A 12,692-nucleotide genomic window follows, 5' to 3' on the forward strand; every position below is an offset into this window, starting at 1 on the left:
GCAAGGATTCCAGTAGCTTAGAAGAAAAACTGTCATTTGTCACTGATGACAAGTTTTGTGAAACACCTCCCTGATTTCTGTGTACAGTGCAAGACTCAGAATAAACTCCAAATTCTTCCTAACTACATCATCATTAACCTAAAAATTAATTGGGGTGCCTCCTTAAATTTGCAACATATTTCTTAGCTTTCATTCTTACATGCTTGAAGATGATCCAAAAGTATTCAGCCATGTATATTGATGTTTTCTGAGAAATTACATTTCATCAGAACCATGTTGCATTAAAAGAAAAATATTATTGTTGCCAAATTGAAGGACATGTGAACAATTTAGCCCTATAAAAATAAATAAGCGAGTTCGTAAATAGCTCTGGACGGCATGACCCCAAAATATCCACAGATCTTTGACACGATGGATACTTCCCACGTGTGCATTTTAGAATAATCACTGCCGAAGTGATGGAGGTGCTTCATGAGTACCTTTCGTTTGCCTCTTGAGAAGAATACTTCGACCTGTGTATCAGATAAATGTACTGTTGGTGCATAAATGAATACTGATTACACAACTGTAATGAGCACCATCCGAGTATTCGTCTCAATGGTTTTACAATTTGGGTACAAATGACCTTTATCTGCCCATGCGCAAATCCTAATTACGAACTCGCTTATTAGATGAGCCTCCTCAAAATGAGAACAAAATTGGCTACAATTTTCTTAGCTTTCATTCTTACAGTGTACATGCTTGAAGATGATTCAAAAGTATTCAGCCATGTATATTGATGTTTTCTGAGAAATAACATTTCATTGGAACCATGTAGCATTAAAAGAAGAAAAAAAATCATTGTTGGCAATTTGAGGAACATTCATTCAATCAATTTAGCCTTTAAAAAAATTCCAGTCTCTAAAAGGATTACGATCTTAACAGATACAAACATTGCACTCAAAGACACAAAACAGTGATAACTTTTTTTGAAATATGCATTACAACAGGGGAACTTTACAGCAAACATTCACCACAATCGATGGGTACAAAAAAAATACTGATTTCAAATTAACAGGGATTAATTTATAAATGTGAATAAATCCCCTTAGACATGGCTTCCATGATATTGATGCATCGATTTGGCATAACACACAAGATCTACAACACAATGATTTTTTTTTTTAAAACATGGTAATAAATAAAAGATATCAAATTCAATGTCCAAGTAAAAGTATTTACAAGAATGATGCAAGACTTCTGATATAATTTTCTCATAGCTCGTTCACAAGAGAGACAGTAAAATCAGAGGAAATAAGAAAAATGTTTTAGGCTTATGTTACAAAAACTGGAAGGGGGGTGAGAATGAAAAAAGGTTTGCTGCATGAAATAAAGGCCATGTGTGATACGAGAACCAGAAATGTGAAGCTCAGTATTCACTTGTTATTTCATGAATAAATATCAAAGCCTGTCCGTACTAGTTTGGCCAGGAGGGATTAGATCACCCAGCGTGGTCACTGACAGGTGGCTATCTCATCAACTCTGCTCTCAATTAACATTAAAAAAAAGAGGATCATGGGGGACCAACGGGCACCACTTAGGCATTGTTTTCTATATAGAGGGAGCAAGTAGCTACAAGTAGTACAGTGGGGATTTAAGCTTGATGTATATAGCCCAGCTAATATAGAAGTATACTTTACTGCGCTATGGTAGAGGAAAAAACTCCTTAGACTTTACAAGCAGTTTATCCTGTGTACTTTGTAAATCATGGGAATATATTGTGGCAAAAATTTGAAATATTATTTGCATTTTCTTTTTCTTTTTTTACCGCGTCAAATGGGAACGAGACTATAAAACAAGAGTATCAAGAATGTACATGTAAATTCAATTGAAACAGCAATACAGCCAGACTTATATTAGTGGCCACCTCTATATAAAGACCACCTGTCTATATTGGTCACCTACATTGCTTCCCTTTTGGAGTGTTTGTTATAGAACCTGTTTGGAAAGGCCATCTGCCTGTAGTGGCCAATTTTTTTATTTTTTGGTGTGTGTGTGTATTGGGTTTTTACAGACGTGTATCAATCAGATATGATTATTTACGTCAGGGGACCGACCTTTAAACGTCACCGTCCGAAAGACGCGACTCAATTTCGAACCTGCGTCCTCGGCTGAATCAGTTTGTAACTTCCACTGTTAGCTAGATTACAGGCACACGCCACAACGCCTAGTTTCGTGTAACCCCTGGGTGGCCTTTATAGACAGGTTTGACTGTATTTCTTTTAAAAAACATCTTTACACGCATCATAAGTTATATGATTAATATAAAATAGCATATCATAGGAATAGATTCGTGTGATACGCACTGTACAGAACATAGTTTAATGATTATCATCATCATCATCATCATCATCATGATTATCATCATGATAATCTTATCGGCTTCTAAGCCAAGATTCTACAAATATATTACACTGTTTTGGCAAAGACCTGAATATTCCTGCATTCGAGTCATTCTGGAATATGTACAAAGCAAATAAGTCTTGGGTATCCCAATATGGTGCCCCACGTATTCGATGCAACAGATAGGCCGATTTGCAACTTGGGTCAAAATCAATTATGGGACACCGCGGCAGCGTGGTTAGGTGGCCATATTATCTACTGGTATTTCTTTAGATTATTAAGTTTGGTAGAGCGGGAATGGCATTTAAAAAGGAATGGATTTGTTAATAATAATAGCAGTGGAGTCTTGTATAGCACTCAAGTTTGGCTCCATTTTTTTTTGGTTTCGATCCATTATTATTACCCCGGCGTTAGCACGGCTGCCATTAATAGCATTTCAAGTATTTTAAAGCCTATCTGCACTAGTTTGGCCAGGAGGGTTTAGCCTTCCCTTCCTGGTCACTGGCAGGTGGTTATCTCATCAATTCAGCTCTCAATTAACATAAGAAAAAGGGGACCATGGGCGATCAACGGGTACCGCTTCGGCATTGTTTGCTATATACTAGTAGAGGGCACAAGTAGCTACAAGTAGTGCAGTCCAGCTTTAAGGAATTAATTCCTGCCAGGTCCCCCTTTACCTCACCTGGGTGGAGTGTGGCAAATATAGATCAATGCCTTGCCATAGAGGCAACATTTAAAAACCTGTGAGGGTGACCACGAGTGCCCGGTTATAGAAACCAAGTTAGGTAAGATTTCTTGCTTTAGCACAGGAGAGCAAATTAACCATGGACCTACTAGACAAGGACTGGAATCTACAGCATGTCCCTGAATTAACCTACAGCAGTTTAATGTCTCCTCTTAATGTCATTTTAAAATATCTTATGAACCAGAATTCTAGGAATTAAACATCATATACGGGCAGGAAGAGAACAAATCACAAAGAATTTGGACTCCATTTCCAATGCAGTAAATTGAACCATTCATGAATAAGAACGATTCCTTGTACATTTACATAATCATTACAGTCTCTAAATTGGCAATGCGGTGTGAAAATTATGATCACTATTTTTTAGTACAAATTGGACATTTGTTTGTAGAGTTTACTCATTTTGATGCACATTGGTTCATGTTATAAACGTTGCTACGTTTTGAACTGTGTAGGGATACAGAAATAAATTCATTGCCAATTTAAGAAGAAAATAGTGATTTATTTAGACCTTAAGAATACAGTTTACTACAATAAGTTAATGTGTATAGGCCCATGACTGATTCCTGAATAATTCCCAATAATTTAACGTCCATGCTTACGGGAAAACTCTTCTGAACGGCATCAGTTGCGCTACATAAAAGAGCTTATATCATCTGATCGAAGCAAGGATTGAAGTCAAATACTTCATCACACAGTTAATCTCCTTCTGAATAGGCAATATGAAATCTATTATAATAAGAGGGCTACATTTGAATTTCATTGAGGATTATACAATACTGTAGCAAGGTAGAGGCATAGCAATGTCAATACATTTCTTGGTCGGTTGTCTTTTGGTGTCTGTCTGTCCGTCCATCCTTACTCGTCCGCTCTAACCGTCTTGATACTGTTCTGCTCTCGTTCACGCGCTCCTCGATAACATGTTATATCTATGGAAAATAGGAAATACTATTGCTAATTTGAGGAAAAAATGGTGATTTATTCAGAGCTTAAGAATACTTTAAACTGCAATGGGTTAGTGTGTAAGTACCCATGACTTGCGATTCATTCCAATGATGAAAGATGCATGCTTTTATACGGGAAAAACTCTTATGAACATTTTTAGTTGCGCTACATTACAAAGGAGCTTCAATCGCCTGATCGGAGCTAGAAAAGGTTTGAAGAGAAGGTGGAGTTCTGGGAAGAGGTGACAAATAATTTGTGAGCATTTTCATTGTTATCATGCAAGTGTGGAAGAACTGGCAAGTGTGGAAGCATGGCTCTTCAAATGCCTTATATGCTAAATATGACATGTAACAGCTTAAAATTGAGGACCATATTTTTAATGATGTTTGTGTAGTCCCATATGCATCTTTCTGTGTACAGTGCTTGTTACTTTTACCAAGACTGGGCCAAATTTCTTATCATTTTGATCAGATGATTCTAGAACCTTGCAGTACACACCAATACTTACTGTATAATATGCTACGTGATCAACTTTTTCTGATCGATTCCAAACCGTTTCTTTCAGAATGCAATCGCATGACCAGAACTCAACTTTATCTTTAAGTGATATAAATCAACGCACAGTTTAACCACCTTTCTTGCTCGGAACAGAGGATATCAAATACATTTTACCGATGATCTACATTTAATTAAATTACTTTAAGGATTATTTGATACGACAGCAAGGTAGAGGCTTAACAATGACAATACTTTTCTTGGTCAGTTGTCGTTAGGTGTCTGTCAGTCCATCTGTCTCTCTCACACACACACACACACATCCCCCTGTTTCTCTATCTCTCTCTCTCTCTCTTTCAATTCAATCTTAACTCTGTCAGCCTGTCTGTGCTTCTCTCTCTCACACCAGCCCCCCCCCCCCAATCCCCTCCTTCTCTCCCTCTTTCTCTCTCTCTCTCTCTCTCTATCTCTATCTTAATCTTTATCTCTCTCTCTCTTTCTTTCTCTCTTTCTCTCTCTCTGTCAATTCAATCTATGTCTCTGTCAGCCTGTCTGTGTGTGTCTCTCTCTCTCACCAGCTCCCCTTCCCCATCCCCTCCTTCTCTCTCTCTCTCTCACCAGCTCACCCCCCCCCCCCCATCCCCTCCTCCCCCTCTCTCTCTCTCTCCCTCCCTCCCTCCCTCTCTCTCTCTCTGTCAAGTCAATCTCTGTCAGTCTGTCCGTCCCCCTATCAGTCTGTCTGTCTGCCCTACCCCTACCTTGCCTCTACCTATACCCTAAGAATCTCCAAGCAGTTGTTATAGCAGATGGCTATCCAGTCCGGCTGCGTGGAGGCCCACTGGATCTGGTTGATCTCCCCCTCCGCCGTGTACGCCAAGATGGGATCCTCGATGGCCCGGGGCATTTGCTGGATGTCCCAGATCAATGCTTGGTGGTCGTCGGCTGCAAAGACACATTTATTCAAAATTGTGTTCAATAAATAATTAACTTTGTTCACTTTGATGTGTATTCTATATGTATTGTAATTTGTAGGTTTATTTGCACTTTCTAGTTTTGTTTGATATGTAATTGTATATCAGTCTATTTTGTGTGTTATAGCGCTTAGAGATTTCGGTGGTAAGCGCTTTATAAGTAACGTTTTTATTATTATTATTATTATTATAAAGACAAAAACAAAGAATTGAAGTGATATTTCTTGTATAAATATATGTATTTTGACAGGCCCGTCTCCAAGCCATACCTTTAATCCCTTTAATATTCTCTGTAAGTTACCACGGTGAGTTTTTCGGTTACACCATTTGGTAGCCTTACTTAATGAGGCTGTTGATATGTCAAAAGAACCCACTCGTGTTGCTTTTAGAGAAATCAAATAAAAAGTAAAGTATAGGAAAGAGAAAGAAAATGGAACATATGATAACTGAATCAAGTTTGAAACACACATCATTTGTGGCTCATCCTAAAAATGAAGGTGCTCAGCACATCACAAAAGTTAAAGAGTGAAGCGTGTAGTTCTAGAAAGAACTGAGTTTCTTTTCCTCTTTTTTATTTGTTGTGGTTTAACTCACCAGCTGTGCATATGTGGCAAGATGAATGAGGCGCCCAGGCAATGCCGTTCACACATGCTCTATGGTTGTTGAGTCTAGCGACCGGTGTGCACGGCACCCTTACATCCAAGATGATGACCTACGATTAAACAAAATTATTTCATTTGTTACATTTCTGATCGTTTTGTCTATTTCTGGGTGTATTTCTTTTTTGTCTTATTATACAAATCATAAATTTCTGGTTTTGAAAGTTCTGATATCACATCTAAAAGGAGAAATTACATGTATCAGTTTCGATGTCTCGAGTTCATTCATCTTTTATCAGACACGAATTGGCAGACTGAAGTAAGCTGCCAAAACAACAACTATTGGCGATTAGAAAATTGGCTGCTCACTTCAGTCTGCCAATTGGCATCTACACTGTATGAAAGATGTCTGAGCTGAGCTCTTGACATCGAAACTGTTACAGGTCATTTTTTCTTTTGGGTGTGATATGAGAAGTTCAAACCAGTAGTACAACCATCCTCATAAAACTCTTCATAATCATCCAATTTTATTTGACACTTTTCATCTACTTAATCTGATTTAACATGTCTGAGTCTGGCATACTTACAGTATGCATTTACAAATGAAAAAAGTTCTATCCTCATCATTACATTTCTACATCCCAATCTAAACATGTACCTCAAAGGAGTCCTTAGCTATTGGAGCAAGGAAGTTTGGACAATGACTATTTGTACATTCTGTAATTTTTCCTTCCAACTTCTATTCCAATCTTTACTTCTATATATATATCTTTAAACTTTTGTTAACATTTTGTTACATAAACTTATAAGACCCAAGAAACCTTCATCATCATCATCCTATCCAAGGGACATACCTCAAAAGAGTCCATGGCCATGGTAGCAAGGTAGTTAGGGTCCTGTTTGTTCCAGGCAAGGCGCAGGAGAGGATGATGCTGCGGGTCTTCGTAGATGATCGTCGAGTGCTCCAGATGTCGAAGGTCAAACATCCTGACCGACCCGTCTGCCCCGACGGACGCGAACATGTCACGCCCTCCGCCCGCTCGACTGAATGCAATGTCGTAAACCTGGGGAAAGGTAGCAGAACAAGACATGTTGCATATTGGGCATTAGATGTCTTGTGGTAATGCATGGAGTTCCTGGTATTCAGCATAGTAAATACACACGATCAGCCGGCCCTGAATAGCTAAGGTGCACACAAACATTACTGAGGAACACCCTGAATTACATGTAGTAGACGAGTCACCGGACAGGAGATGGCATAGCACTCAGTTGGAGTACCACTTCATATGCACTCTGGGAAAAAAATGATCTTCAGTTCTACTTTGCTCTTTTCATAAACATTACTCTACCCCTACCCCCTCATCTCTTAATAAACTCTCTGCTCCCAATCCGATCCCCATCCATCTGTCCCTCCCTCCTAACCCTACCTGCCACCCTCTTCGCTCCTTTTCCTTTTTACCCTTTCTTTCCCCTTCCTTCGTATCTCTCTTTATCTCTCTCTCTCTCTCTCTCTTTCTCTTATCATCTCGATTTGCTCCCTTTCTCATCCATACCTCTTTATCATGTGTGACGAGCTGCATTTTCACATGTCCCGCCACCATATTAATTTGGGGCCTATGATCTGCCCGATCTCCAATCTCCAAACTTCTCTCCCTTCTATTCTACTCTCTTCCCCCCCCCCCTCCCCCCTCCCTCCTCCCTCCCTCCTCCCTCATCCATACCTCTTTATAGAGATGCCAACCTTCTTCAACAAAAAAAAGTATTCTTAAGAGCAAAAAACAGTATTTTTGAAAAAAATCTCTCAACTTAACATATCGCCCAATCGAGCAACTTAAAAAACCAGGCAGTACCACGTATACGTACCCGGATCGGAGCGCGACGTATATACATTACACATGGGTTGTTTGCAATGTGCGCAGTTTGGGGCCCGTATCACCATCCTGCGTGCATCATTTTAAGATGTAGGTGCATAATACACTTACGACACAAAGCCCATGATCAGAAATTAAGAAAAACATCACTAAAAAAAAAAAAAAAATTAAAAAAAAATTAAAAATGTAACAAAACATACAAAAAACGTACTGCCGTATTCATAGCGAAAAAACGGAACAAATACGGCAAAAACGGAACAGTTGGCATCTCTGTCTTTATCATGCGCAATGAGCTGTGTTTTCACGTGTCCGGTCACCATATTAACTCTGCCTACGATCTGCCCCAAATCTAAACTCCCCATTCCATTCTACTCTCTTCTCCCTCCCCCCCCCCCCCACTTCCCTTCCTCCTTCCTCCTTCATCCATACCTCTTTATCGTGCGCAATGAGCTGTGTTTTCACGTGTCCCGTCACCATATTAACTCTGCCAACGACCTGTCCCGTCTCCAAGCCCCAGATAGTACACGTCGTATCGATGCTGGACGTCCCTAGGAGGTTAGGGTCAACCTCATTCCAATCAAAGGAGGTCAGAGGGGCACAGAAATCAGAGTTCTTGTTCTGCAACAAAAGAGATCATAAAAAGCATGAAAGCAGTGCTCCACACTAAACAGTATTTCTTTCCAAAATGAACAAATCTTTGTTCATTATTTGGTATGTGCCTGAGTGAGAGGTATTTTTACTATTATTTAGCTAAAATAATGTAAATATGAGCTTTGATAACGTGTAAACAGGGTAGTGAATTTCATCTCGACTGTTTTGCAAATGAAAATAATGCAAAACAGACATGAAATTTGGTTTCACACTTTCAAAACTACATACAACAAAATAATACCAGGTATGCATGTTTGTATTTTTATATTTCATTGCCGAAAACTGGTTAAATTGAAGCCTTTTTTATTAAATTGTCATTATAATCCAAAACGGCAACTCGCATGTTTTGGCCCTTACCTTTAGACTTTTTCTCTTAATTTGAGGCATGAAAAGATATTAAGCATCAACAAATATGGTCTACAACAACACCAAATGACAAAAGAATTTCAGTCATGCATGTTTTTTTGTATTTCATTAACCAAACCCTCCCCCCCCCCTCCCGATATCAACATAGGAAAATGCACTATTACTTACATTGTTCAGAAGACATTCCAATCTTGTATCCGTATCACCGACGCGCCAAACTCTCAGATAATCTCCACTGGTTGCTAAGAGATCCGGAAACACACCCTTCAATAAGAAGGGTGTTCATGAGGAAAAGAACAAAACCAGTGAAATAATTAGCAATTGTCTTGAGAGAGAAACGTGAGTTATGGTAAGAGTAATATCCTTTGGTAATATATTAACCTACACTTGGTACTCTCCACCCAGGTGTTAAAATGGGTACCCAGTAGGATGCGACCGTCATTGTTGGTCAAACAGTTTTTGAGCGTCAAGTAATGCCTGGTTGGAATACTCCCCAAGGAGTGGAGATTGTGCACACATTGTGAGCGGGTAAGCACTGAATCCAATGACTGAGGTAATAGTATCTGTAAAGCACTTAGAGACGTCGGAGATGTATTAAGCGCTATATAAAAACTGAATATTATTTATTATGGAATTAAAAAAGGCATGTTTATGACTGATCATGAAAGTTATGTTATCACCACTCGATTAAGCACTGGCAGTAAATTCTATGATACTCAGGTGCAAGTAATTATTTCAATATTTATTTCAAGAGGGAAAACAAAAGGTATTCATGAAGCACTTCCATCAATTTTTGGCCATGATTATTATAAAATTCACAAAGTGGGATGTCTCCATGTGTTAATGATCTGTGGATATTTGGGGGTCATTTGTATAGGAAATTTACCAGTTGTGTATGCAGGTACAGTAAACACAGGGTTTACACCCTACTCTTTGCGATAAGTGTAGAATATTAACGTGGGGTGTGACTATCCTACACGAGGGGCCTCCAGGTAATGTTCTGTTCGAGGACTAGAGCGGTTTACCCTTAAATTCGAGCCTGCATCGAAAACAGAGGGAAGGGGTGCGCTTATACTTATAGTTACAACGCGGCGACAAGCATTTTTATATTTAGTCTGCTCTGTGCAAGGCTCAAATCCACTTGCATGACGGAAGTCATGAGAGTCAGGCCGACGACCATCGGACTACTATCGGTATCTAAATCTTGACAGAGAATAATGCTTACATTGTCTGGTATCCACATGATCTTTGTGGTAGGGTAAGGATGATCAAACGTACTCTTTGCTTCAAACTCTGACGTCTCCTCGTTCAGTGCTACAATTTGAACCTGCGAAACAAAAACAAAAAACAAACACCACAAAATCATTTTTTCTTCTTCCATTTGAGTACATTCCTCTTTATAGAGTATTGTCGTACTATACTGAGGTGTGCAGGTGGACCTCTACAGTCTACACCGGGGTTTCCCCCTACAGTCTTAACAAAAACAGATCAAAGACCTTTAAAAAACATCCAAGTGAAATTTTGCAAACAAAATAATCTACGGTAGACTCTAATAAGTAAGAAAAAGATGACTGATCACAACAGACAAATGGGCCACTCAGTCATGACTCATGTAAATAGGCTTTGGTCTGAAATTAATCTGGAGCTGCACAAAGAAAAAAGAAACACTCAAATTTACATTGTTTAGTGAGTAATCACATATCAACTGAACAAAACAGGCATTGGGCGATTTAAATCCAATACAAACTGTGCTATCGCCATGTTCGAACTTCGAAAACTTCGAAGATCTCTTCCCAGTGAGTTTGAAACATGAAATACAAACCGTGCTATCGACATGTTCAAAGATCTATAAGCAGTGAGTTTGAATGATTTTTATTTCATTTTCACTTTTCTTCTCGTCGTGCCTAGAGGTCTATTGGTTTTCTTTTTTTCCATTTGCGAATGGATTTAATTCTTAAGTCAGTACGTACTTATACGTGTAGGTGTGTTGATATGTTCTTCTTTTATAACTAGTAAATCTAATAATGAGATAAAAGAAGTTAATGAGATTTTTTAAAAAAAGCCAATAGCTGTTTAATATCATTTCCGTTGATGATAATTTTCTAGAGCAGAGGACTCAGTCTCAGAATCAGTCTCTCATTCATTCTTAGATTAAAGGGGGTTTAGCATGACGAGACTATAAGTGTCTTTCCCGTGGCCCGACTCTGGGCCAATCGGGTATATTACGACTACGAACGACGCAATCGCAGTATTCAGGTGCATGCAAGATACGCTAAACCGAAGCGTGAGGAGAATTTCCATCCGTTCCGCGAATGCTAGCACGCGCGGACCATTAATCAGGTTCATTCCTTAATGTGCAGCTGTCGACCAAAAGAAGTTGTAGATGGCATAACCAGTATTTACCATGCTACACCCCCTTTCGTAATAATTGGACAATGTTGAGTTTGACACCCCTGCATTTGTACAGCAGCTTGTCATGCTGGTTTGAGCAAAATGGAAAAAATACAAAACTCTCTCACTCTCACTCAGGCTCAGCGCAGCCTGCAGCCGCCTCTCGTCATCTAGACAACAATTAGGCCTAGCTCTTTTTCTCTTCCAAACAAATTTCCACGTTACCCCATCCCCCCCCCTTTTTTTTCCTCCCATCATTTCATTCAATTCATCACACTTTTCACTAGATCTAGAGCTATGCGCTAGCTCATCGTCAGTCATAAAAAAAAAAAGTCATCGAATTGCATTGGCGTAACATTGCTTTGTATGAGAAAGGGTGAATAAGATTTCCACTTGCCTTGTTATTATATTCTTCAACGAAACTTCCGACTGCTAATCTGAACCGCTTGTCCGGTCTAACTCCCCAGTTCATACTATATAATGTCCAAGGGGCTTCATATTTGTAGATCTCTTTCCTTTTCGGAGTAACACCCGCCATCCTGGCCGGCTTCATGAGAAAATAATCGGTAGTTCTTCGCTCTCTCACTAAAATTTCATGTACACAATACCAGCGCCATTTATACAAGTTGAACGCACTTTGATTTTTCTCGGTGTTTTACAAAGAGCGCCATCTACCGTGAAGATGATGTCAAAGCCCCTCTAAAGTGTTGAAGCCCCAAATTTGTTAACGAATTTGGAAGAGGGTGTCACCGTCCCAGGGGCGTAGACAACGGGGGGGGGGGGGGGGGGGGGGGGGGGGGGGGGGGGGGGGGGGGGGGATGGGGGATGCATCCCCCCCACCTCCCAAGGTGGGGGGGGGGGATGGCATGTACAATCATCCCCCCCCCCAGGTTTTGGGGAATGATATTTGCTTACTTAATAAGTCATAATGATGATAATAATAGTAATAATAATAATGATAACAATTATAATATTAATAATAATAATAATTATGATGATGATAATAATAATCCTCATCATTATTGTTATTGTGTTTATTGTTATTGGCCGCATTCACACGGTGAAAGCCAATTCAGACGGTAAAAAAAAGAAAATCTTACAAGTATTTTGTGGTTATCTTGTGGTTTAGAAACCACAAGATAAAACAGGCGCGGATCTACGGGGGGTTAGGGGGTTTAACCCCCCCCCCCCTTGGGCGGCCCAAAAAACAAACAAAAAAAAAAGGGGAAAAAAAAGAAAGAAAAAAAAGAAAAAAAGAAAGAAAAAAGAACGCACG

The 12,692-nt window shown here is 39.4% G+C and overlaps 1 protein-coding gene across 2 annotated transcripts; it reads right to left on the reverse strand.

The window, feature by feature from the left end:
• Positions 1 to 1,798: 1,798 nt before the first annotated feature.
• LOC100893294 (DDB1- and CUL4-associated factor 7) lies at positions 1,799 to 12,073 on the reverse strand. Of its 2 annotated transcripts, none has more exons than XM_030993376.1 (8): positions 11,814 to 12,073; positions 10,251 to 10,352; positions 9,194 to 9,289; positions 8,438 to 8,626; positions 6,992 to 7,201; positions 6,133 to 6,250; positions 5,343 to 5,509; positions 1,799 to 4,056 (listed from the first exon to the last, which is right to left on the reverse strand). In XM_030993376.1, the coding sequence occupies exons 1-8, from the start codon at positions 11,967 to 11,969 to the stop codon at positions 4,051 to 4,053; spliced, it is 1,044 nt and encodes a 347-aa protein (XP_030849236.1). In that variant the 5' UTR covers positions 11,970 to 12,073; the 3' UTR covers positions 1,799 to 4,050. The 2 variants fall into 2 exon arrangements, with proteins under 2 accessions (XP_030849236.1, XP_030849237.1); XM_030993377.1 differs by having other exon boundaries at positions 5,326 to 5,509.
• Between the last annotated feature and the right edge of the window lie 619 nt (positions 12,074 to 12,692).

The sequence above is a fragment of the Strongylocentrotus purpuratus genome, unplaced genomic scaffold, assembly GCF_000002235.5.
Source record: "Strongylocentrotus purpuratus isolate Spur 01 unplaced genomic scaffold, Spur_5.0 spur5_scaffold_20, whole genome shotgun sequence".
In the NCBI taxonomy this organism is placed as follows: Eukaryota; Metazoa; Echinodermata; class Echinoidea; order Camarodonta; family Strongylocentrotidae; genus Strongylocentrotus; species Strongylocentrotus purpuratus.